Consider the following 23,769-nt stretch of genomic DNA (forward strand, 5'->3'; position numbering starts at 1 on the left):
ATGTTAGCTATAACAATTATTATTGAATGAATACTCATTTTCAGTTTTCCATCTAGATTCTTATTAACGAGACCCCAGCTTAAATAGCCCCTTCTTTTTGGATCCACACCAGCTTAGAATCCCTAACTTTCTTTGAGGCTAAACTGAGGTACGGCATCCAAATGGAAGCCCTTACTGATTCTTCTGTTAAGAGTTTCTCAATTGGAATCCAAGAAATTTTAAAAATATTCTGATAACTATTTCAATCAAATTGCTATCCTGTGTAATGCAGTGCATTTTATTTTATGGATTTAAAAAACATTATTCTTGGAGGAGGGGTCAGTAGGCTTTACCAGACTTCCAAGGGGTAGGGGGTTCACTAAAAAAAAAGGTTAAGAACTTTTGCTCTAAGCTGTTACTGCTCTCTCCTTCCTCAGTTTATCTCATACTTATCTCTTTAAGTGGTGTATCACTTCCAGTAGAAGGTATACTTCTGGAAGACAGAAACTGTTCTTTGTTTTGTCCTTATAACCTCTAGTACTGTGGTGGCAAGCCTATGGCACTCATGCCAAAAAGGGCACACAGAGCATACTCTCTGTGGTTAAGTGCCATTGCCCACCAGAGTTAGTTGCTAGACAGCCAGAGGGACTCGGGGTGGAGCTGTTCCCTTCTCCCTCTCCATGTGCCTATGGACATTCTTCACTTCACCAATCTTTCTGCCCAGCAGCCCAAAAGTGTTTCCTCCCTCCCTTGTCTCAGGTAAGGCAGTGGAGGGGGGTAAGGGTGGTGGCACTAAGTCTCTGGGGTAGGGGCAAGGCATGTCTAAAAGGTTCACCATCACTGCTCTAGTACCTTGTGTATAGCAGGACATTAATGGATGTTTGAGATACAGTTAGGTGACATAGTGGATGGAGTGATGGACCTGGAGTCAGGAAGATCAGAGTTCAAATTCACTTCAAATATTTACTAGCTCTGTGACCCTGCGAAAGTTGCCGAATCTCTTTTAATCTCACTTTCTTCATATATAAAATGGGCATAATGATAGGACTTAACTCCCAGGGTTATTGCAAGGATAAAACAAGATATTTGTAAAGTTCACTTGGGTTTTTTTTAAGTGCTTAGAAAATCTTAAAAAGTTATGTAACTGCTTGCTATTATTAATAAATCTTAAAGGTTAACAAATGTTGCTGGATCAGAGAACAAAGTACTGTGTGCCAGGACTCATTCCTTCCCTAGATCTCCTATTCTCAAGAAAACCTCTGGCCCAACAAGCACCATCTATGAATTTGAGTAAGAGACAAGGTACATACAACCTATGCCATCATCCCATCTTCCCTGACTCCAAAGACCTCCTGGTATTTAAATCAGGGAAACAATGCAATATAGTGAGAAAAGCAATGGATTTGGTATCAAAAGAACTGGTTGAAGGGACTGGAGATGTTAATTAGCCTGGAGAAAGGAAGATTCAGTAGAGAAACAACAATTTTGTACATGTACAGTTAGGTAGTTCAGTGGATAGAGCACTAGACTTAGCATCAGGATGACTTGAGTTCAAATCCAGCCTCAAATACTTACTAGCAGTATGACCCTGGACAAATCTCATAACTTTCATTGACTTCAGTTTCCTCATCTGTAATATGGGGATAATAATAGCACCCACTCTCAGGGTTTAGGCAAGGATTCATTATATAAATGCTAGATAGATGTTATTATTATTTGAGGGACTACTGGAAAAAAAGAATTAAATGTGTTCTGTTTGGCCTCAACTAAGAGCAATGGGTAGATGGTACAAATTTAGAGTTGACATATAGAAAAACTTTGTAGTAATTAGAGTCATCTCAAAGTGGAATAGGTGTCTTGAGGAGTGAGGTCCCCCTGACTGGAGCCCTTCAAGCAAATCAAAGGACAGAGTATTGTTAATGGGATTCTTTTGGGTCTAAAATGACCATTTATTAGCTGTGTGACCTTAAGCAAATCATTTCCTCTCTGGGCTTTAATTTACTTCTCCATAACATTTTAGAATTGAACATTTTTATTTAATTGATTGATTTAGAATATTTTTCCATGGTTACAGGATTCATGTTCTTTTCCTCCCCTCTTTCCACCCCCCTCCTGTAACTGAGTAATTTCTGGGTTTTACATATGCCATTTAGATCTGATCTTAAGGTCCCTACCACCTCTAAATCTAGGAGTCTATGAATATCCCTGGAAATTCATTAATTAGTGGTGCATTTTTTATCTCTATTATTAGCTGAAGAGGAAACTGGTTCAGTAAGATTAGCAAGAAGTGGTAGAAGTTAAACAACTGGACAGAGTTTTAGCAAACATTTTATTTTTTTAAAAAATCTTTACCTTCCATCTTAGAATAGATACTTTAGTATTGGTCCCCAGGCAGGAAAGTGATAATGCCTAGGCATTTGGGGTTAAGTGACTTGCCCAGGATCACCCAGTTGGGAAGTGTCTGAGGCCAGATTTGAACCCAGGACACCTCCTGTCTCCGGGCCTGGCTCTCTATCCACTGAGTTACCCAGCTGCTTCCAGCAAACACTTTAAAGAAAGAAGGAAGCCTCTTTTGGCTAAGGTCAACGGAGGCAAGAGAATAGATTCCATGGCCCCTTAAAGGGCTATCCTCTAGGTAAGGCTTATGTTACACATTATTAATGCTTATGACTTTCTCCACTCAAGAGGCTCTGAGCATAGTGTCTTGAGATGGGAGAAAGGGGATTCTTCCATTCCCTTAGGTACTTTGGTGTCTAGACAGTAATTACAGGTGACAGATGAGGAAAGGGATATAAAACCCAACCATAACCACAACATCTACCTTCTATCTACCATTCCTCTAGTCATCCATGTGATACAGTGGACAGAAACTTGGATCTCCAGTCAGGAACATCTGAGTTCAAATCCTGACTTAAAAGCTGCATGACCCTGGACAAGTCATGTAACCTCTGTTTACCTCAGTTCTCTATCAGTAAAACTGGGGATCATAATAATACCAAATTCTCAGAGTTAGTTGAGGATCAAGGGAGACTATATTTGTGAAGAGCCAGCACATAGTAGATACCTAATAAATGCTTCTTCCTTGCCTTCCCTTTACAGCTGACACCTATGCATACATTCAATAGAATATTTTGGTCCCTGATCCTAGAATCAGGCTCAAGACTTAAAAAGTGGGGCTCCTGGGTGTCTTGTTCCTGCTCCATGCCCAAGTTTCCCCTTTGTGTTATAAGTATACTTGTGTGTAGGTGTGATCATGCCTGTGTTTCAAAGCCAAATCGAAGCAAGGCAGGGATTATGTTCCATTTGCTATTTTCCGCACTTTCTATCAACTGTTGTTTTGTTCAGAGCTGAGAGCACACTGGCTAATGTCTGTAGGGAGAGAACAATTAGGAAAAGCAGGTATAGGGTTTCTGTTTAACCTTCTATTCCCAGGACTAATTGTTTGCTTAGACCTTGTCCCAAAAGTCTTTGTACAGTTTTAAGCTTCAGTAGCTTTTAATTTTATTTGATAATTATTTTCATTTTTAATAGCTTTCCATTTTATTTAATAGCTTCAAACTGCATGCTGTGTAAGGACCTCTCCCTTCACTGGAGCTCCAAAAGGGTGTGTGTGTGTGTTCATGCATGGACGTGTGTGTGTAAACCTACAAACACTCTCCAAAAGTCAGCTGGGTTGGTAGGGATCAGAAGCAATGATTTGGATCATTTAACTTTGCTCAGAAATCAGCTTTCACACTACCCTTCCTTCAAGATACCCTAGGCCATTCCCTGAGTTCTAGAAAGCCATCTCCCAAGTGGGTGCCTCAGTTTCCAGCCCTTGCTCTCGTGTTTACTTCCTCAGTGATCTCTTTTGCAAGTCACTTCTCCCCTCTAGACCTCAGTTTCTTTATCTTTAGAAGAAGGTGATGGACTAGGTTAAAGTTTACTAATCTGGATTCTGTGAATTTTTTAAAAAAAATTATAACTGTTTCATTTTCATCAGTTTCTTTTGAAATTTTATGTATTTTGTTCTTTTCTAAACCCTTACCTTCTGCCTTAGAAGTGAGTATCTTAGTATCAGTTCTACTCAGTAATACTTAGTATCAGTTCTAAGGCAGAAGAGGGGATTCTAGACTTTGTGCTCTATCCATTGTGCTACCTCGCTGCCCCCTACATATATATATATATAATTTTTTTTAGATTTACAGAGGAATATTTATTGGGAAGGCATTATAACCCTCAAAGTAAAACAAAACAAAACAAAAACAAACACAAACAAAAATCTGTGTTCCCTCTGAGATGGGAAGACAGACTCCCTCCTCTAAACTCCCTCAGAGTAGAATGAAACTGAAAATAATCTCGCTCTCCACTCCCCGCCGCAGTTCGCTTCCTTTATAATCTCCACCAAGTTTGCTCCTGTGAGTAGCACAGACAATGGCCCCTAGAGTTAGATCCAAATAGTTTTGGCTATTAGGCTACTAACTCTTTGTTTAGGAAGCCAGTACACCTCTCCCATTTCATTGGGATCTCCTGGAAAGACCCTATATATTTTATAGTGTGCATTTAAGGACATTAATCTGAGACAGGCTCCATAGGCTTCACCATAATGCCCACAGAGTCCAGGACACACACACACACACACACACACACACACAGGTAAGAACCTCTGGAGTCTCAGAGGCTCAGTGGATAGAGAACTAGACCCAGAGGTCCTGAGTTCAAATACAGCTTTAGCCACTTCCTAGCTGTGTGACCCTGGGCAGGTCATTTAACCCCAGTTGCCTAGCCCTTACTGCTCATCTGCCTTGGAACAGGACCTCTGGACTAGTTGATTTCTGAGGGTCCTTCCAGTTGTAAATTCTATTTTCTTACAAACAATGATGCTGGGAGACATTGTGGCTGGGGCTGGAGACACAGACCGTCTCCAACTCCCCAACCAGCAGTTCTGACCTAGAATACAGAATGTTCCAAAAACAGCTTGCAACTGCACTAGGACTTTTGGGATGCCCTGCACTCCATCATTACCATTTAATAGCAAGAGCTAACATTTATATAGAGATCTAAAGTGTACAAAGTGCTTTACCTACATGGATCGTGTGCACACCCACATATATAGCACACACACACCAGCACATGCATGCAAACAAACACATGACCCAATGCATACTTGCCTGCAATACATGTGTGCACATGCATACATATAAACACTTTAGCTATCTGGGAATATGATAGAAGAAAACAATTCTCTTCCTTTTTTTTTTTAATTCTCTTTCTGAGAAGTCTCCTGGACTTGGAGTCAAGAGCCACTTGTATTTTTTGTAAGCCCTTACATTCTGTCTTATAATCAATACTGTATATTAGTTCCAAGGTAGAAGAGGGGTAAGGTCTAGTCAGTGGGGGTTAAGTGACTTGCCCAGAGTCACACAGCTGGGAAATATCTGAGACCATATTTGAACCCAGGACCTGCCATCTCCAGACCTGACATTCTATCCACCGAGACACCTAAATGCCCCCTTAGTATCAATTCTAAGACAGAAAAGTGGTAAGGGCTAGACAATCAGTTAAGTGACTTGCCCAGGGTTACATAGCTAGAAAGTATCTGAGGTCAAATTTGAACCCAGGACCTCCCATTTCCAGGCCTGGCTCTCTTATCCATGGAGCCATTTACCTGTCCCAGAGCCACTTGTATTTGAATCCTGGCTTTGACACTTCCTAATTTAATGATCTTGGGCAAATCAATTACCACCCCACCCCCTGCTGCATCTCAGTTTCTTTATCTGCAAAATGGAAATACTCATTTCTCATACTTCAATTTAACGAATAGGTATAGATCCTTCACAAGCTAGGTGTGATAATTGCAATAAACAAAAAAGAAAGCAGTTCATGTCACATTGCTCTCTGAACAGTGGATGGGAGACTAGACCTGGAGTCAAGAAGATGCAGGTTCAAATCCAGCCTCAGATATTTACTTCCTTGATGTGTGACCTGGGTTCTATTCACCCTTACCTTCTGTCTTGATTCCAAGGCAAAAGAGTGCTAAGGGCTAGGCAATGAGGGTTAAGTGACTTGCCCAGGGTCATACAGCTGGGAAGTGTCTGAGGCCAAATTTGAACCCAGGACCTCACATCTCTAGGTCTGGCTCTTTTTCCACTTAGCCACTCAGCTGCCATCATCCACTGGTCTTTTTACTGGGAATACCATCATTGATTGAACATTCAGATCATACAAGGACTTCCTAGACACCAATAAAGTGTCCCTGGTCTACCTCGAGATGCCAGGTAGGACCTTGTCTCTGCACATCTTTCTGACTTTCACAGTCTTCCTCCTTCACAGGAAGAAGTAAATTCAGTAGTTATGCTCCCTCTTCTCCATCCCTCCCCCTTGTGTTCTCCTTTCTTGTCAATTCCCCCAAACATGGCAGTGGTTGTCCTTCAACGGAACACGTTAATTGTCTCAGGAGAGGGAAAGTCGAAGACAATGGAGACTCCAGAGCAAGGATATGGAGGAAACTCAAGGGATCCAGGGTTGCAGCAGGGCTGCATCTGGCAACTGGACAAATACAATTAGCTCCATCCACCCAAGAGTTAGTCCCACTAGCCATACAGAACTTCACTCTTTCCCTCTCTGGCCTCCCAAGAGACTGTAACAAGCTCAGAGGATTCTATAGACTGCCCAATAATAAAACTGCATTATGTATGCGCATATAATGGCCTAGTGTAACTTTGGGCTGGCTCCTAACATGTTGGGCAACCCTGAAGTGCTGCAAGCCCGATCCATTTGCCCTTGCTCCCTACTACCAGAGCTTCTCATTCCCATCCTTCTCTACCCAGTTCTCTCTCTATGATCACATTTACTCTTTCCCAGCCCCATATCCATTCTGTAACTTCAATCTTAGCCCCAATATAAATCCCTTCCCAACCTGTTCTGAAGAGAATGAGCCAGAAATTTCTCACACCAAGGATTTCCAAGCATCTTAAGCATCAGCTGCTCATATTATATGGTCCATCCCTCTGTCTCTTAATCTGTGCTCATCTCTCCCTTCGTTCCTGGGCTCCCCAGGTAGTCATTTTTATTCTCTTTTGCAGCAACTGATACAGTCAACCCATTCTTGGAACTTATCTCTATAAGGACAAAATACTGCCCTGATCCTCTCCATCCTGAAATAAACACAAAAGAGATCCATACATCAGGTTGCTAAACCCCTAAACTGACCCAGGCTCATTTCAGGTCCTGGGAAGTATCAAGAGGTTGATCAAGAGATCTCATTGATCTGGTCACTCTTATGTTCATAAATTATCAGTGATTCCCTATTGTCTATTTAGTTAAGTTCAAATTCTTTTTCCTGACATTCAAGGCCCTCTACAAATTTAGTGTCACTTTATCTTGTGCTTTGTGACAAAACATTAAATCCTAAATGAAATGTGCTTTAAGGATCAATGGGAGACTTTAAATGATCACTCTTCTGCAAATATTAATAATATGTAAATGGGTTTTGAACAATGATACATGGAAAACCCAGTGGAATTGCTCATTGGCTCCAGGAGTAGGAAGGGAGAAGGGGAGGGAAAGAACATGAATCATGTAACCATGGGAAAATATCTTAATTAATTAATAATTAAAAAAATTAAAGTGACTTGGTGAAAGGAGGGGAAAAAAAAGAATCAGTGGGAGGAGGGATAGTTGAGTGGCTCAGTGGATTGAGGGCCAGGCCTAGAGACAGGAGGTCCTCGGTTCAAATCTGGCCTCAGACACTTCCTAGCTGTGTGACCTTGGGCAAGTCATTTAACCCCCATTGCCTAGCCTTTACCGATCTTCTACCTTAGAACCAATACATAGTATTGATTCTAAGATGGAAGGCAAGGGTTTAAAAAAAATCAATGGGAAGGATACCATTTATTTATGTGGAACTTTAGCTGCTTTTATTTGCTGGGATGGAGGGTTCCCTTATCACTATACAAAATTTCACTTTTTAAATAAGTTAGTTTTTTTTCTTCTGTAGTTACATTTTGTTGTATAGATTGTTACCTCTACTATATTAGAGATGTAGAATTAATGAGAATACAGATTTGTTTCTTTGTGCCTGTTTTATGTGCACATTTTTCATTTTATTTTTTAACTTTTAATATAATTTTTAATTTATTTTATTTTTAAATATTTTTCCATGGTTACATGATTTGTGTTCGCTTCCTCTCCTCTTCCTTCCCTGCTCCCGGAGCTAAGAAGCAATTCCACTGAGTTATACATGTATTGCCTATGTGCACATTTTAGACATTAAAAGTTGAAGTTCTCCTTTCCCATACCTTTTTATGCATGCTATGCTCTAATCAAACCAGCCTACTCTTTGCCTCCTGGAAAATGCACTTCACTCAGCCACCTCGGTGCCTTTGTTCTTACTGTCCCCTGTGCCTGGAATGCCCTCTCTCCACCTCTTTGCCTATTTAATTCCTACTCATTCTTTAAAGCTCAATTCAAATGCTATCTACTTTAAGCCTTCTCCTACCCCTCCTATGGGTAATAATTCTATACAAGAAGGACATTGACAAGCCTGAGCCTGTTCAGACATGGGCAACAATGATGGATGGTGAAGCAAATGGAGAAGATACCAAATGTGGAACAGATGAAAGAATTGGCAATATTGTGCCAAGAGAAGACAAAACTTAAGTGAGACTTGGTAGCTCTCTTCAAGTGTATGAAAGTCTGTTGTATAAAAAAGAGACCAGACTTGTTCTGTTTGGCCTTGGATGATTGAAATGGGAGCAATGATTGGAATTTACAGAGAGATGATTTAGATTCAATGTATGCCTAAATTTTACTAACAATTGTTCAGTTCAGTTGTTTTTCAGTCATATCTGACTCCCCATGACCCCATTTGGGGTTTTCTCGACAGATCCTAGAGTGGTTTGCCATTTTCTTCTCCAACTCAATATACAAATGAGGAAAATGCAGCCAGCAGAATTAAGTGACTTGCTCAGGGTCACAGAGCTAGTGAGTGTCTGAGGCCACATTTGAACTCAGAAAGATGAGTCTTCCTGATTCCAGGCCAGGCACTCTCTCTGCTGTACCACTTTGCTGCCCTTTACTAACAATTAGTGCTGTGAAAAAGTGGAATGGGCTGCCTTCTCACTAAAGGTCTTCAAAATGAAGGTTAGATGACTAGATTCTCTCTGGAATCCTCTTCAACTCTGTGATCTAAGACTTCACTAATCTTACTGCCCTCACTTACCTCACAGTTGCTCAATCCCTTCAGTTGAGTCTGAATCTTTTGTGACCCCATTTGGAGTTGTTTTTTGGGGGGCAAAGATACTGGAATAGTTTGCCATTTCCTTCTCCAGTTCATTTTACAGATGAGGAAACTGAGGTTAACAGAGTGAAGTGACCTGCCCAGGGTCACACAGTTGGTGTTAAGCTCAGCTTCCAGTTCTTTATACACAGCACCACCTAGCTGTCCCTTCTTGCCTCATTCCTTACCCTCTGTACACAATATTAGAGAAACCTTTATTGGACTTTCATATAACACTTTTGTTTTGCAACTCTCAAATGTGCTTATCATGTAGTATATGCTTATTTCATGTATCCCTAGAGAGGAAGCTTATCATTGTGGAAAGAATTTTGGACTTTGCATCATCAGAAAGAGCAGAATTTGAATCTCACCTCAAACATTTACCTGCTATGTGACTCTAGGAAAGTTCTTTAACCTCTCCTACCTCAGGTTCCTTATCTTACTAGCACCAGCTTCACAGGGTTGTCAAGAGAATCAAATGAGATAGCATGCAAGGGGCTTTGTAAATTCTAAAGTGCTATAGAATTGTTAGCTGTTGTCCCTCTTCTGGACTATAAACTCTATGAATCCCTGGAGATTATGTTTTATCTAAACTCTGGATCTCTTCCACAATCAGATACAGTACATTTAATAAATGTTTGTTGTTGAATTAATGTAATTATTCCATTCCTCACCACCTGAGATGCCCTCTATTTTTAAAGCGCTCCAGAAGAAACATCTCTCTCCTGCTGGCCCAATTCTGAGTTAGCCAATTTGAAAGTTCTTTTCAAGTCTATCTGATCTCTATTCCTCATGCTGTAACTACATCTCTCTCTTTTTGGAGGAGCTGGAAGTTGGGGATTTCAGAAAGAAAAATAGGGGAATGCTAGGAGCAAGTGATCCTATTACACCCCTCCCACCCCTATCACCGACCTAATTCCATCAAATCCTCACAGAGTCAGAAATTCGGTGTCCTGACCTGGGACTCAAGGTTCAGTGAAGGAGGAAGAAAAGTTGAATGCTTAGGGCTTGGTGGTGGGAACGTACATATCCCGTCTCTGCTTTTCAGTTCTATTTAAGACCAACCTCTGTAAGCTTGAGTTCCAAGATACTCTACCTTTTGCTTTCCTCTACCCACCACACCCTCTTTTTCTCTCAATCTCCCTTCATCCAGTTCCCCTTTAACCACAACCTCCGTTTCTTTCCAGCTTCTCCCTGGCTCTTCAAAGAGGACCTCACAGATTCTAACCAACAGTCAGGTTCCCCCAAGGAAATTTATCAACTCACCTTTCCTCCGGTAGGTGACTCCTCTTGAGTTTCCGAACTTGGGAGGAGGTAAACTGATAGCTTGGGGATTAGGGGGGGTCTCCCATTCTTGTCTGCGGGCCCCCGTTCCAACCAGCTTGGCCCATTCTGCATCCCACCCCACCCCGCAATTTCCACAGTCCGCGGAGCCCGATTCTCCATATAACTCAGCTTTGTCTCTGCAGGGAACATGGAACTGAGGCCAGGATCCGGGATCTAGTTCTGTAAGTGAGAGCGCGGGAGAGAGAGAAAGAGGCAGAGAGAAAGAGAAGGGAGAGGGAGAGGGGAGAGAGAGAAAGCCGCAGTGACGGAGCCGGACCGCTCCCAGCTCCCAGCTCCCAGCTCCCAGCTCCCAGCTCCCAGCTCCCCCCTCCCTCCTATCAGGCCTGCCTCCTGCCTTTCCTCATTTCCATAAGAAAGATGGACTTGGGGCTGGGGTGGAGGAGGATGGGGAGGGGGTGTGGGGAAGAAAGGAGGGGGAGAACGTTTGCCTTTTGCAAACACGAGCCGTTTGTTCACACACCCTCTCTGCAAAATCATAGCACCATCTTCCGTCCGCTTTCAGCAACCCCACCCCGCCAAAATGCTTCCTTTCCTCAGCATGAGATGGGGATGCGGGGCGCATCTTTCTTTTGCCTGGGTCAAGAAATGTGTTCCCCCAGTTCCTCCTCCGCCCACCCTGCGCTGAGCTGGATTAGAAAAACTACAACTCCCAGCATCCCTCGGGGCCTCCGCCCCCCTTCCCCCTCCCCCAGTCAGTCCCATGCTGCTCTATCCAGTTCATTTAAAACAAAAGAGTTTGAGAGCTGGAAGGGGCTGGGCTCTATTGGGGGCGACGGAGAGCCGCTGGGGGGCTTGGTGCTGGGAACCTAGACGGGGGGGCGTCTGGACTGTGAGTGTCTAGAGACTCTGGATCCGAAGCGGGTGGGGTGGGGGCAGAGATCCCGCAACCCCCCCGCCCCCCCGCTACCCTTACCTTCACCCCCAGAGAGGGGAGGAAAGCTGCTCTCTTGAATTTGCTACAACTCCCCCCACCCCCCCAGGGGGCTGGGGGAGAGGGGAGTCGGATTACAGGGTGTTTGGGGAGGGGGGCGCAGGGGGAGGGTCTATCTTTCTATCTTGCTTTCTTCACCCCCTCCCCAGTTCTTTGTTCCCCCCTCCCCACACCACACACCCCCTCCTCTCCCTTCCCCTCCCCTTCCACCTCTCTCCCCCTCTCTTTCTCTCTCTCTCTCTCTCTCTCTCTCTCTCTCTCTCTCTCTCTCTCTCTCTCTCTCTCTCTCTCCCTCTCTTTCTCTCTCTCCTCTCTCCTTCTCTTCCTCTCTCTCTCCCTTATCCCCTCCCTCTCTCCCCCTCTCTCTCCCTCTCTCCCTCTCTCTCAGCTTTTGTTTCGCCATGCCTAGTCTAGTGGTATCTGGAATAATGGAAAGAAATGGGGGATTTGGGGAACTGGGATGTTTCGGAGGGAGCGCGAAGGACCGGGGTCTTCTGGAAGATGAGCGGGCCCTCCAGCTCGCCCTGGATCAACTCTGCCTCCTTGGTTTGGGGGAGCCCCCCGCCCCCACGGCGGGCGAGGACGGGGGAGGTGGGGGGGGCAACGCCCCCGCCCCGCCAACTGCACCCCCTCAGCCTGCCCCGCCGCCGCCACCCCCGGCGCCCCCGGCAGCCCCGCCGGCGGCCCCCCCGGCACAGCCGCCCCAGCCACCGGCGGCCCCCAAAGGGGCAGGCGATGCCAAGCTCTGCGCCCTGTACAAAGAGGCCGAGCTGCGGCTCAAGAGTAGCAGCAACACGACGGAGTGTGTCCCCGTGCCCACATCGGAACACGTGGCGGAGATCGTGGGCAGACAAGGTAAGTGGGGGAAAGGGGGGAGGCACCGGGACCCTGGCATCCCTGCCTGCTCCCCTCCCGCCCATTCCAGCATCCTCCTCCCGGGCCAGGAAAAGTTCATTCCCCCTTACCAGTCCCTAGCTCCATCCCTTCACCACAAAGGGGGACCCGCCTCCGCCCCCAATTTCTAAGTGACAAAGTTCCCTTCTGATCCCCACTGGGATCCTTCCGGGGGCACCCCCTAGATTCTCCCCTAAGACAAAGAAATACTAACAACAAGGGAGTCAGGTTTAGTGGTCTTCCAACCCAGACTGGATTCTCAGAGGGGGTGTCCCTTCTGAGCTGGAAAAGCTAGAAGAATGTGGGGATAGTCACTCCTTTGCACCTACTCCCCCTTGGCAAGTGGGCGGGGACTAGAGGAGGGGTGCCCTGCAATCGCTCTGGCCCCCTGAGTTACATACTTTTGGGGGAGATAGAGCCTTCGAAGCTGGGACTGGGTGTCTCTTTGTTGGACTGAGTGTTGGAATGGAAGGGGGTGTGGCTGGGGGGGGAAGGGCTGGAACCTGGGGGAGGGGCAGTAGAAGGGTGGGTGGGGGTGCATAGACTATAGGAGGTGGGGGCTTCAGATCACTTCTCCACCAAAGTTCCGAGAATGGGCTGGGGGTGGCATGGAGTGGGGGCTCCCTCTAAGGAGGTCCTGGGCCTTGGATCTTGGTCCTGTCCCCCACCCCTCCTCCCCTCTCCTTCTCTTGCTCTAGCTTTTGTTCTGGGTTGGCAAGCCCAGGGGTGACAGGAGGAGCCTGAGGAGTGGGTTTGCAGCGGGTGGAGTGAGAGAATGGGGGTTTAGGGAATCCGGAGCTAGAGACTGATGTCTAGAGAAATTGGGGGGTGGGGAGGAGTTGAACCTGAGCTGGGGGGGTCGGTTTGCAGAATCAACCTAGTGTTGTGTGTCTCTACCACACCCTCCTCTCTAGCATCCCTAAGCTGAGAGTTGGGAGGTAGGAAGAGTCCCAGAATAAGCAAACAGGGGTCTGGGGGGATCCTTCTTTCTATAGGTTTTCCTCTGGGAGGTAGGGGGTGGATCTGGAAATTGCAAAGGGACCTGGATGGGAGAGGGGGAAGGAGAGGAGGTTGGGCTGTCCCAAGCCTTGGAAACAATAGAGGGGTAGGATTCTGACTAGGAGCTTAGGGTGGGTGGGGGGTGTCTAAAGCCCGGGAGTCCTGGTTAGTGGGCACTTAAAAACTCCACCCTTAGAACATGAGGGCTTAAAGGGGAGGTTGGGATGAAGAACTAAGTAGAAGTATAAAATCTCTTTTCATCCCACTCTCCCCAGATCAAGTGCTATCTCTTTGGCAATGCTGGTTTAGAAAGTTGAATTTTCTGGTGTGTTCAAAACAGAGAAATCCTGAGACCTGGAATTGTAGGATTGGGAGGCTGACACATTTTCTCAGAGATGCAAAATTTTGAGAAGCCCCCCACTGACTGGGTCCCCATGAGGTTTTTTTTTTCTTTGCCTCTGCCTCTATATCATGTGTCAATCTCCAGCTTGGACTAGGAGAAAGTCTCCAAATCTTAAAGCACAGGAAGTCTTCCTTTCAGTCTAACCTCCATCCCTCCTGCTATAGCACCAGTTTCTTCCTCTCTGCCTTGAGTGACTAATATGTCTCCAAATCCAAAGAATTCCCTTCATGTGGTAGCTTCTTTCATCTTCTCTTCTCCACTGTCCCCCAGCCCAGCTTCTCTCCCAGTCCCAGGATCCTTAGCTCTCGTTCCTAGATCCTTGCTTCTGTTTCCTCTAGGCCCCTTTGTAAGGTGTCCAATCTCACTTCAGTTCTGTGTCCCAAACTTGGATACAGGCGTTCCTTCGGAGGCCATTGCAGCCATCGCACTGCTTCTGAGCAGAGATGCTGAAGAAGGAAACCCCTCCCTGTTCCCCAAGTCTCCCTGCATGCAGAATAAATAACTACTGATATTGAAGTAGGAGGGATGGGGGCTCAGTAGCAAGTAAGTAGAGATGATAGGAGCAGAAGAGTAGACTATTTTCTAGTCTTCCCAGTCAGACTAGTTTGTACGAGGAGGCTGTCTCAAGTAAGACACAGGAAAACAGAGGTCCTATGAAACAGGACTATGAGAGAACCAATAAATTAGGAAGTACTGAATGGCCTCCATCTGGGGGTATTAGTTAAAGAACATCAAGTAAAAAACCACTTATTAAATGCCTTCTACGTACCAGGCACTGTGCTAAGTTCTGGGGATTCAAGGGGGGGGAAGGGGGAGACTCTGCTTTCAAGGAGCTCACAGTCTAGTGGGAGAGACAACATGAAAACAACCGTGTAAACTATAGACAGGGTAGGCTGTAGGTAATCTCAGGGGAAAAGGCCTAACATTTCCGGGAACTGGGAAAAGCTTCTAGTTAAAGATGGGAGTTTAGCTGGGACCTAAAGGATGCCAGAGAAGGCAAAAGGTAGAGATGAGGAGGGGACAGCTGCAGGCAAAGGTTGACAGCCAGTGAAAATGGGAAATAGCTAGTGAAAAGCTAAGAAAAGTCAAGGTAGTAGGGAAAGGGTTCATAAAGTCTTATCTGGGCTCCCTAAAGTACATCGGTGCACCAATGTATGGGAAATTTTGTATATTTTAAAAATGTGATGTGTTTGCACTGGAATAGAGGAGAGTGTGTGTCTACCATATATGTCTGTTGTGTATAACAGGAGTGTCTATGAAAGTATCTTTTGGCTTTATTTTAGACATATAGTTAACTGTGGCTTGTGTGAATGTATGCATTTTGTGTATATGTACATGCATGTAAGGATCAGGATGTGAATTTTGTCTGCACATGTATGTTTGTGCATGTCAATGTATGTTAATATGTATAGCTTGCCAATTCATGTAGCAAACTGCATGCAGTTTGTGAGGGGGGTTGGGAGATGAGAAAGGGTGAGGAGATGAGAAATTCTTTAGTCCTCCAGTGAGAGAAAAGTCCTTCATTTAGGCTCCTTACTTACCCCACCCACCCCACCCACCCACACTCACTTACTCACATGCACTTTTCCTTTCCATCTCCCTCTTTGTCTCTGACTTTTCCTTGTTCTGCTTATATTCCATTCAGTCCCACAGCTATAACATTTCTCATCTAGCCCTCAACCCCAAAGCTGGTCAAGAGATATGTGTGTGTATGGGGAAATCCATCCACCTTACTTTATCCCTACCCATATACACATATTCTACACTCTTTTCTCCTCTTTCTTCATGGAGGAGGAGGTAGTGGACAGGAATCATATGCCCAATATAGTATTTTTTACCATTTCTCCCACTCTTCTGGAACTGGTTCTAGGATTAATTTTTACCTTTGCCTGAGTACACATGTCTTTTCTTTCTTTTCTAATACTTCCTTCCTAAATCAATACTGTATATTGGTTCTAAGGCAGAATAGTAGTAAGGGCTAGGCAATGGGAGTTAAGTGACTTGCCCAGAATCACACAGGAAGGAAGTGTCTGAGATGAGATTTGAACCCAGAACCTCCCATCTCTAGGGTCTACTTATTTCTGCAAACTCTGAATGGACTTGGAAATATATAGGGGTCAGGGCTGAATTAGAGGATAAGTGAGTAACTAGAGAGTAGACATAAATTAGAAGGGCAAGACAATGAAGACATTTGAGGGATGTCAGAGTATATTGCTAGGAGTTTTCCATCAGTAGGTAGATCAGGGCATCAGTGAGTGGATATAGGATATTAATAGATTTTAAGAGGCTCATTGAACAGGTTTGGGGGATTTATTGGGTCCATTGAAAAATAAGCAAGTAAATTAGGGGTCAGTAGGTAGTAAATTGATGGTAGAATTGGATAGATTAGAGACTCAATGACTGGTCTGGAGGGGTAGTGGGGTAGATTGGGAGCCAGTGCATAAACTCATTTAGTGCTCATGAGAATTTCAAAGGTCCATAAATAAACTGGAAGCAGATATAGATAGATAGATAGATAGATAGATAGATAGATAGATAGATAGATAGATAGATATTGATATTGATATTTATAGTTTATGAATAGTTTTTGAATCAGTGAGTATTTGGGGAATCATTAGATAGATTAAGGGCCAGTAGGTAGATTGGGGATTCATTATGTAAACTGAAGAATCAGTGAGTGGGCTTGGGTAGAGTAGTGGGTCAATTGTAAGAAAGATCAATGTATGGGTTTGGGGTCCAGTCAGTCTATGAGTAACTTAAGAAAACAATGAATATAGAGTGCCATGTCTCGAGTTGAGAGAACCAGGGTTTTAAATCTGACTTCAGATACTTCCAAGTGGTGTGACTCTGGGCAAGTCACTTAACTTATACTGCCTACTTTTATACTGCCTATACCTTGCTACTCTTCTCTCTTAGAATTGATACTAAGATACTAAGAAAGAAAACAGTAAATGTAATAGAAAGGTCATTGGGGAAAATGAAGAGTCAGTAAGTGATCTAAGAGGATCACTGAGTGGATCAGGGGATGAGTGTGTGGTTTAGGAAGGTCATTGAGTGAACTTTAGGAGTTATTGGTTAGGTAAAGACCAGTTAGTGAGGTTCTGATCAAGAACACAAGCAATACCCAATGAAATTGCATGTCGGCTGCAGAAAGTGTGGGTGGAGGGGAGGGAGGGAAATAAAGTAATTATTGTAACAAAAAAAAATTTTTTTAATAAATAAATAAAGACCAGTTAGTGGATTTGGGAAGATGAAAGAGTTTTAGGGTCATTTTTTGGATTTGGGGAAGAGTATCAGGGTTAGTTAATCGATTGGGAGGAATTATGGGTGTATTTAGAGACAAATAAAAATATTAAGGGATCACTGCCTACTAAGTGGGCTATTGTGAGCCCAAATTAATCCTAACTTTCTATCTTACAAAAGTCCCCTATATTTCTTCTCTGCTCCCTTTTTCCTTCTCATTAGGCTGCAAGATCAAGGCCCTTCGAGCAAAGACCAACACTTACATCAAGACACCTGTACGGGGTGAAGAGCCAGTATTTATGGTGACAGGACGCCGGGAGGATGTAGCCACTGCCCGACGGGAGATCATCTCAGCAGCTGAGCACTTCTCCATGATCCGGGCTTCTCGAAACAAATCAGGGGCTGCCTTTGGAGTAGCACCAGCCCTCCCTGGCCAGGTCACCATTCGGGTTCGAGTACCATATCGTGTAGTGGGATTAGTGGTAGGGCCAAAAGGGGCCACCATCAAGCGAATCCAGCAGCAGACCAACACCTACATCATCACACCTAGCCGGGACCGAGACCCTGTCTTTGAAATCACTGGTGCACCAGGCAATGTGGAACGAGCACGAGAAGAGATTGAGACCCATATTGCTGTTCGCACTGGCAAGATTCTTGAGTATAATAATGAGAATGATTTTCTGTCAGGTAGCCCTGACCCTGCTCTGGAGAGCCGCTATTCTGAGGCCTGGAGAGTCCATCCACCAGGATGCAAGCCCCTCTCCACCTTCCGGCAGAACAGCCTTGGTTGTATTGGAGAATGCGGTGTTGAATCGGGATTTGAGGCACCACGACTTGGGGAACAGGGGGGTGACTTTAGCTATGGTGGCTACCTGTTCCCTGGCTATGGGGTTGGTAAGCAGGATGTATACTATAGTGTGGCAGAGACTAGTCCTCCACTCTGGGCTGGCCAGGAGAATGCCACCCCCACCTCCGTCCTTTTTTCCTCTGCTTCCTCATCTTCATCTTCTTCAGCCAAGGCCCGGGCTGGTCCCCCGGGGTCACACCGTTCACCAGCCCCAGCATCAGCATCATCAGCTGTCCCAGAGTTAGCTGGGCTTCCAAGGCGACCACCTGGGGAGCCCCTCCAGGGCTTCTCCAAACTTGGGGGTGGTGGGCTGAGAAGCCCAGCTGGAGCAGGAGGTGGGCGGGACTGTATGGTGTGCTTTGAGAGTGAGGTCACAGCAGCCCTAGTCCCTTGTGGACACAACCTATTCTGCATGGAGTGTGCTGTACGAATCTGCGAGAGAACTGATCCCGAGTGTCCTGTTTGCCACATCACAGCCACACAAGCCATCCGAATATTCTCCTAAACACCCCTCCCCTGTTTTGGCTTCCCTCCCGACTTTGGACTGAGTTTTCCACCAGGGTCCTTTAGAAATTTGCAATCTTGTCGGGGTACGGTGTTTAAAGATCCCTGCTTTGGGATTTGGGAGGAGGAACTCCTACAGGAGCAGAATAGGACGTGGGTCTTTATGCCCTCCCAATGGCCCCATCTTGGGGAGGTGAGGGAGGGGCAGATTGGGAACGAGGGAAGTTCCTTTTGAGAGTTACAACTCTGATACCTCAACAGACCCTCATATCTGGAAGCAGCTAAGAGAAACTTTTTATATTTTGCAAGGGGCAAGAGTTTTCGCCCTATTTCATCACTCCAACCCCTCCCTTCACTAAACCACCCTTTCCCTTTCCTTGGTGATTGTTGGGAAGACAGGGAATGAGAAGTAAAGGCACCATCTGAATCTGGAAGGGTGACTAAACCTCCAGAGGCCAGAATGCTTTAGTTCCCTGAACCCATCATGCCCAACCTCCAACCTTTTAATCTATCCTAACCCTTGTTACCTTTTCCTACCCCTTTCTCGAAGAAGAAACACATATATTTAGGGAATCTCCATTCCTGGGCTTTCCCTGTAGTCCTATGCCATACTACTTTGGATGAACTTTGTTTTGGAGTAGGACAGAAGGGGAAACTATTTCTCCCCTCTTCTTCTCTCCACTACAGTATTGTTTAGAGGATTGTTGGGGAGAGAAGAATAATGAGGGGCTAGGGTTTGGGAATGAAGGTATCCCCTACAATAAGCACTGGGTTAGAGGAACAAGTGGGGATGTACTTTGTCTTTTAGCTCTGACTTTCATATATCTGTCCTTTTCTCTCTAGTCTCTATACCTCCTCTGTTTCTCCTTCCTCTCTTCATTCTGTCCTATTTCGATATGTCCTGTCACTGTGTTTCCTCTGACTCACCTTTCTCTCCTATCTCTTTCATCCCCTTTCCTTCTACCTCCTCTCCTCTTTTTTCTCCTTTCCTCTCCCCACTCCTTTCTTCCTCTTTTCTCTAGTTAAGCTCAACATTTGGGAAGCCATGTTCCTCTGGAGGAAGTTGCGGGGTGGAGGGGGTATGCCTCAATGACCCTTTTCATATTCACATTCATATTTACTCCATCTCACCAACTTCTTTCCCACCCCCATCTTTGCCACCACTCATAGCTTCTGCTTCCTTCCCCCACCACAAAGGAAACATTCCGAATGCCCAAGAGAAACTAACCTCGCTCTTTTTGACATTACCAGACATCTGAGGGACATTAGGGGGAGGTGCCTCCACTCCTTGTCCATTTTTTGGCATGAAATTTGTGTATCTAATGTGGGGGGCATTCATCTAAGAGGGATGATTGGTTGACTGTGGCCTGGGTGGGAGAAGGAATGAAAGCTGATGCCCCCACAGTTGGGGATCCTAATTCTCCTATGACCTGGTCGGGGTAGGAAACTGTGTGAAAGGAGATGAGTGATAGCCCTACCCAGTTGTGGGGATCAGTGTGCCCCTGCCATTTTTCTATCTTCATTCATTGTGCTGAGTTCAAAGCCCCTCATCCAATAGTTTGGGTGTGGGAAGATGACTTGAAGAGGGGGCCACATAGGATTGGTTGGGGAGGTGATCTCTCATTAGGAGGTGTTCTGAGGGTTATCTGGTTGGGGGGGAGGATTTGTTACATCATGTTTCCCCCTCCCTCACTGCCCACATCAGGGCTGCTATTGACCTCTTGACACTCCCCTGGTTCTGCTGGCCAGGCTAGGGAAGGGACAGGAGAGTGAGAGTCCTAGGTGAACCCAGGGACCCTTGTATATAATGGGGTAGGACTATTGAGTGATCTCTAAGCACTTAGAGAGAATGTGAATCCCATTCTTCCTGTTTTGTGAGGAGGTGGAGAGAGGGAGACTGGAAGAAATTCCTTTCTCCTCATCCCTTTATCATGAATTAATTAATCTTCCTCCCCTCCCCTTTCTTTTCCCAAATCAGGAAAGAGAAAGGAATAAGATATATATATATATAAAAATCCATACTGTGATAACTTCCATCCTTCTCATTGTCATGAGCCATCCCGAGATGCGTCTGTACAATAGCAACCAAAACCAAATTGGGACCCTCGGTTGTCGGGGGTGGGGTTTGGGAGGGGGGTGGGAAGAAGGGCTGTCTGTCTCTACCCCTTACCCCACTTCCATTCTTTATCCCATAAAGGCAAAAGACTGTTACTCTAGAGAGCTCAAACAACCCAATCCAGTCCCCCTACTTCTCGAGCTAAACCTAGAAACAAACCTAAACACAGAGCAAGAGACAAAACAGAAGAGAGAGGAGGGAGAGCAATCGAGAGAGGTGTCCAATACAGAGGAGAAAACAAAAATAGCAAAAAAAAGCAGTTCTTTATAATTTAATATTCTATTTTAATAAAGGCGTTTATTACCATATAAATGTAGCAAAGAACCTGGGCTAATATGGAAAAAAAGACTTTTTATTAGGTAATTTATTATATGAGAAGGATATTTTATTTTATGATAAAGTGATCCTTAAAAAAATAAAAAAACTTTAGAAGGTTTAGAATATATGTAGGGAGAGAAGAAGAAAAATAATACATTTGTATTCAGAGTTAAAGCTTAAAAAGTGTTTTTAATATATGTTTGGGTTTATGTTCCTTTTTCTTTTCCCCATTTTTTTCAAGGGGTGGGGTATATCATTTGGTTTTCCAGAGGGTATTTCAGAGGTGTTTAAAGCAGGCCTGACCCCTCCCAGAAAGTGGGAGAGAGGAGGCAGGGGAGAGAGTTTAGGTTGAGGAGTTAATCCCCTCTCCTTGGCAATTTTTCTGGGAGAGTCACTAATAGGTGCTGGTGATTATTTCATTCAGTGGACTCTCCTAACCCCATACCTCCCACCCCCCAACCCCCATTGGGGCTAGCCAGGCTGAGCCAGACAAAATAGGGGATGAACAAGAAATGGAGAATGAGAAGACGGGGGAACTTTCCAAGTGTACCCCCCACTCTGATCAGGGGGTTATAGAACAATGCAGGAAAGGAGGCAATCCCAGCTTGGGGGGGGGTGCCCTGAATGAGGGAAAAGGGTGAGAAGATTCAAGAGAAATAGACTTTTTTTTTTTAACCAAAAAACAAAGAGAGAAGAAAGAGAAGCCGAGGGGTTTAAAAGAAAAAAATTACTACAAAATAATAATTATTAATAATAATTCAAATTTATTTCATATAATCCTAGAAAAAGAGAGAGAGAGAGAGAATTACTAGTTACTGAGTAGATGATATACAGATAGCTTAAAGTTTAGTAGCATTGAGGACCTCTGGGTCCAGTAGAATGTATAAAAGACGTAAAGAAAAGGAAAATAGAGGAGGGAGAGGTGGCCATGTCTATCCTGAGGTCCTCCCATCTTCAGATACCCAGTTGGGGGGGGCAGTTTCCTGGCTAGACTTAGGACTTCTGGGGGGGAGGGGGGAAAGGGAGGGAGTTAATTCTGAAAATTCCTGTTTTCCATTTGCAGGGCAAATTGGGGTTTGGGGTGGAAGGATGTTTTGGAGGCTCCTTGGAAGGATGGAAACTGATCTTGGAACTAAATGAGGTTGGCCTGGATGGGGAGCATAGGGGAGGCAATTCTTTAGTTTTTTTCCGTCACTTTTCTAGTCCTTCACCCTGGAACAATGTTTCAGGACCTTTGGGTCCTTTTCTCTGTTCCCACATTTGGCAGGCCATTACATTAGCCCATTCCAAAAGTATCTCTCTTCTTGTTCTTAGAGGAAGAAGAGAGCACTGGCCAAATCCATTTACTGATAGCATCTCCCAACTTCAAATGTGGGAAGTCCTTCTGAAAGTTTGCCCTCCATCCCACTTGCTTCAAGTTTAGAACCTTTTCCCTACTTCACTTGTCATCTCCCCTCCTATCTGTCCATTTATCACAGTCCAAAAGGGTCCCTTTTCAGGGCCTGGTAGGTCATCTCCAGCTCTACCTTTCCACCTTTGCCTTCTTGTGAGATTCAAGGAATTGCAAAGTTTCACATATACTTTCTCCCCACATCCATGCCCACATTTCCTTTAAAATAAGCCACCACTACAGTAAGAGGGATGGAGATTAAATTTTTAGAAAGGACTTCCAGATGAGTATGAGTGTGGAGGCATTAGATGAAATAAGCTAAGATCTCTCCATCTTTAAAGACACCCACATCCTAAATGGACTACCAGAGCCAACTGGTACAGAAGCAGGTGAAGGGCTATAATAACTTTGCCCACCTTTGGTTTGGCTATATCTGTGAATCTTTAGGTTGGGGCATCAGAGGAGTGAGCCAGCTTTGGGAAGCAGACAGGTCTTATCCCCTTAATCTCAGAAATAAGCCTTCCCACCCCAACTCCCAAAATGGGGGCCCTGGCTCATTTAACCCTTTGAGAATTACATCAAGGAGGAAATTGATTTCTTTAGTGCTTGCCTCCCCTCAATCCCCATTCAAATCAGGCTATTTCTCTTCCTTACTCCCCCCACAGGGGGAATTCCTCCTTCCCAGGATGGGGTTAGGTGAAGGAGTGGCCTTGTCCCTCCCTGTACCCTGAGAGGGAAGGGAAGGATGCTGGGTTGCTCCCCATTACCCAGATACTCACATCCCCATCCCCACCTTCCCATTTAATCCATCCTTCCCACCAGGAACAGATTTCCCATCCATTCTGTGCTCTGTTCTGGGAACCCCCAATAGTATGGGAGGGGAGGGTATTTACTCCCAGGGCAAGGGGAGGGGTGTCTTCCCACTGTAGAATGTAGAAGTAGGATTGTGGTCAGACTTAATTTGAGGCATCTAGGGAAGAAAAGATGAATTCTAATTTGCGAAGGAAAAAGGAAACAAATAGGGGTAAAAACCAACCCATGAATAATGGAGTCAGGACGATGTTGCACAAAATGCAGAGAAACCAAGAAAGGGGGTGGGGGGTTAGTGTGTTAAATGTGCTATTAAGAACTTAATTTTATTAAAATTATTATTACTTAAAACCTTGGCTCTTTTCTGCTCCAGTAGTTGTGTGTGTGTGTGTGACCTCTTACCTTCCAATGGGTCTGGCCTCTCTCCTCTCTCTCTCTCCACCCCCACTTCCCTACTTTGCCTTTCCTTTGGATCTCTAGGTACATAATCACCCTTCCCTGCTTTCTTCGCACCCCCTACTTATGAAGAGCACTTTTGTGCCCCAGAAGACATTGAGAAATGGGCCCTGTCTTCAGGAAGCCCAGTCCAGCTGTTCAGCAGGACAGAATACTGACCATATGGGGAGAAAAGGCAGGAGATGGGACACAGTAATTATCCCCATATGCACCAAAGCTATCAGTTCTCCTCTTTATTGGCCTCGTAAGCAGGAAAAGAGTGAACTTAGATGT

General features: G+C 45.0%; 2 protein-coding genes across 2 annotated transcripts in view; one reads left to right on the top strand and one right to left on the bottom strand.

The window, feature by feature from the left end:
- Nucleotides 1–11,224, bottom strand: part of LMNA (lamin A/C) — a 65,859-nt gene extending 54,635 nt beyond the window's left edge. Inside the window, exons 1-2 of the mRNA XM_056816251.1 lie at nt 11,046–11,224; nt 10,505–10,744 (exon numbers count right to left, since the gene is read on the bottom strand). The gene's annotated coding sequence lies outside the window, so the exon portion shown is untranslated. The remainder of the gene's footprint in view (nt 1–10,504; nt 10,745–11,045) is intronic.
- Nucleotides 11,225–11,308: 84 nt separating this feature from the next.
- MEX3A (mex-3 RNA binding family member A) lies at nt 11,309–23,391 on the top strand. The gene is made up of 2 exons (XM_001374506.4): nt 11,309–12,371; nt 17,278–23,391. Exons 1-2 carry the CDS (start codon nt 11,918–11,920, stop codon nt 18,405–18,407), a joined length of 1,584 nt encoding a protein of 527 aa, XP_001374543.1. The 5' UTR covers nt 11,309–11,917; the 3' UTR covers nt 18,408–23,391.
- Nucleotides 23,392–23,769: the final 378 nt, after the last annotated feature.

Source organism: Monodelphis domestica, chromosome 2 (genome assembly GCF_027887165.1).
Source record: "Monodelphis domestica isolate mMonDom1 chromosome 2, mMonDom1.pri, whole genome shotgun sequence".
NCBI classification, from domain to species: domain Eukaryota; kingdom Metazoa; phylum Chordata; class Mammalia; order Didelphimorphia; family Didelphidae; genus Monodelphis; species Monodelphis domestica.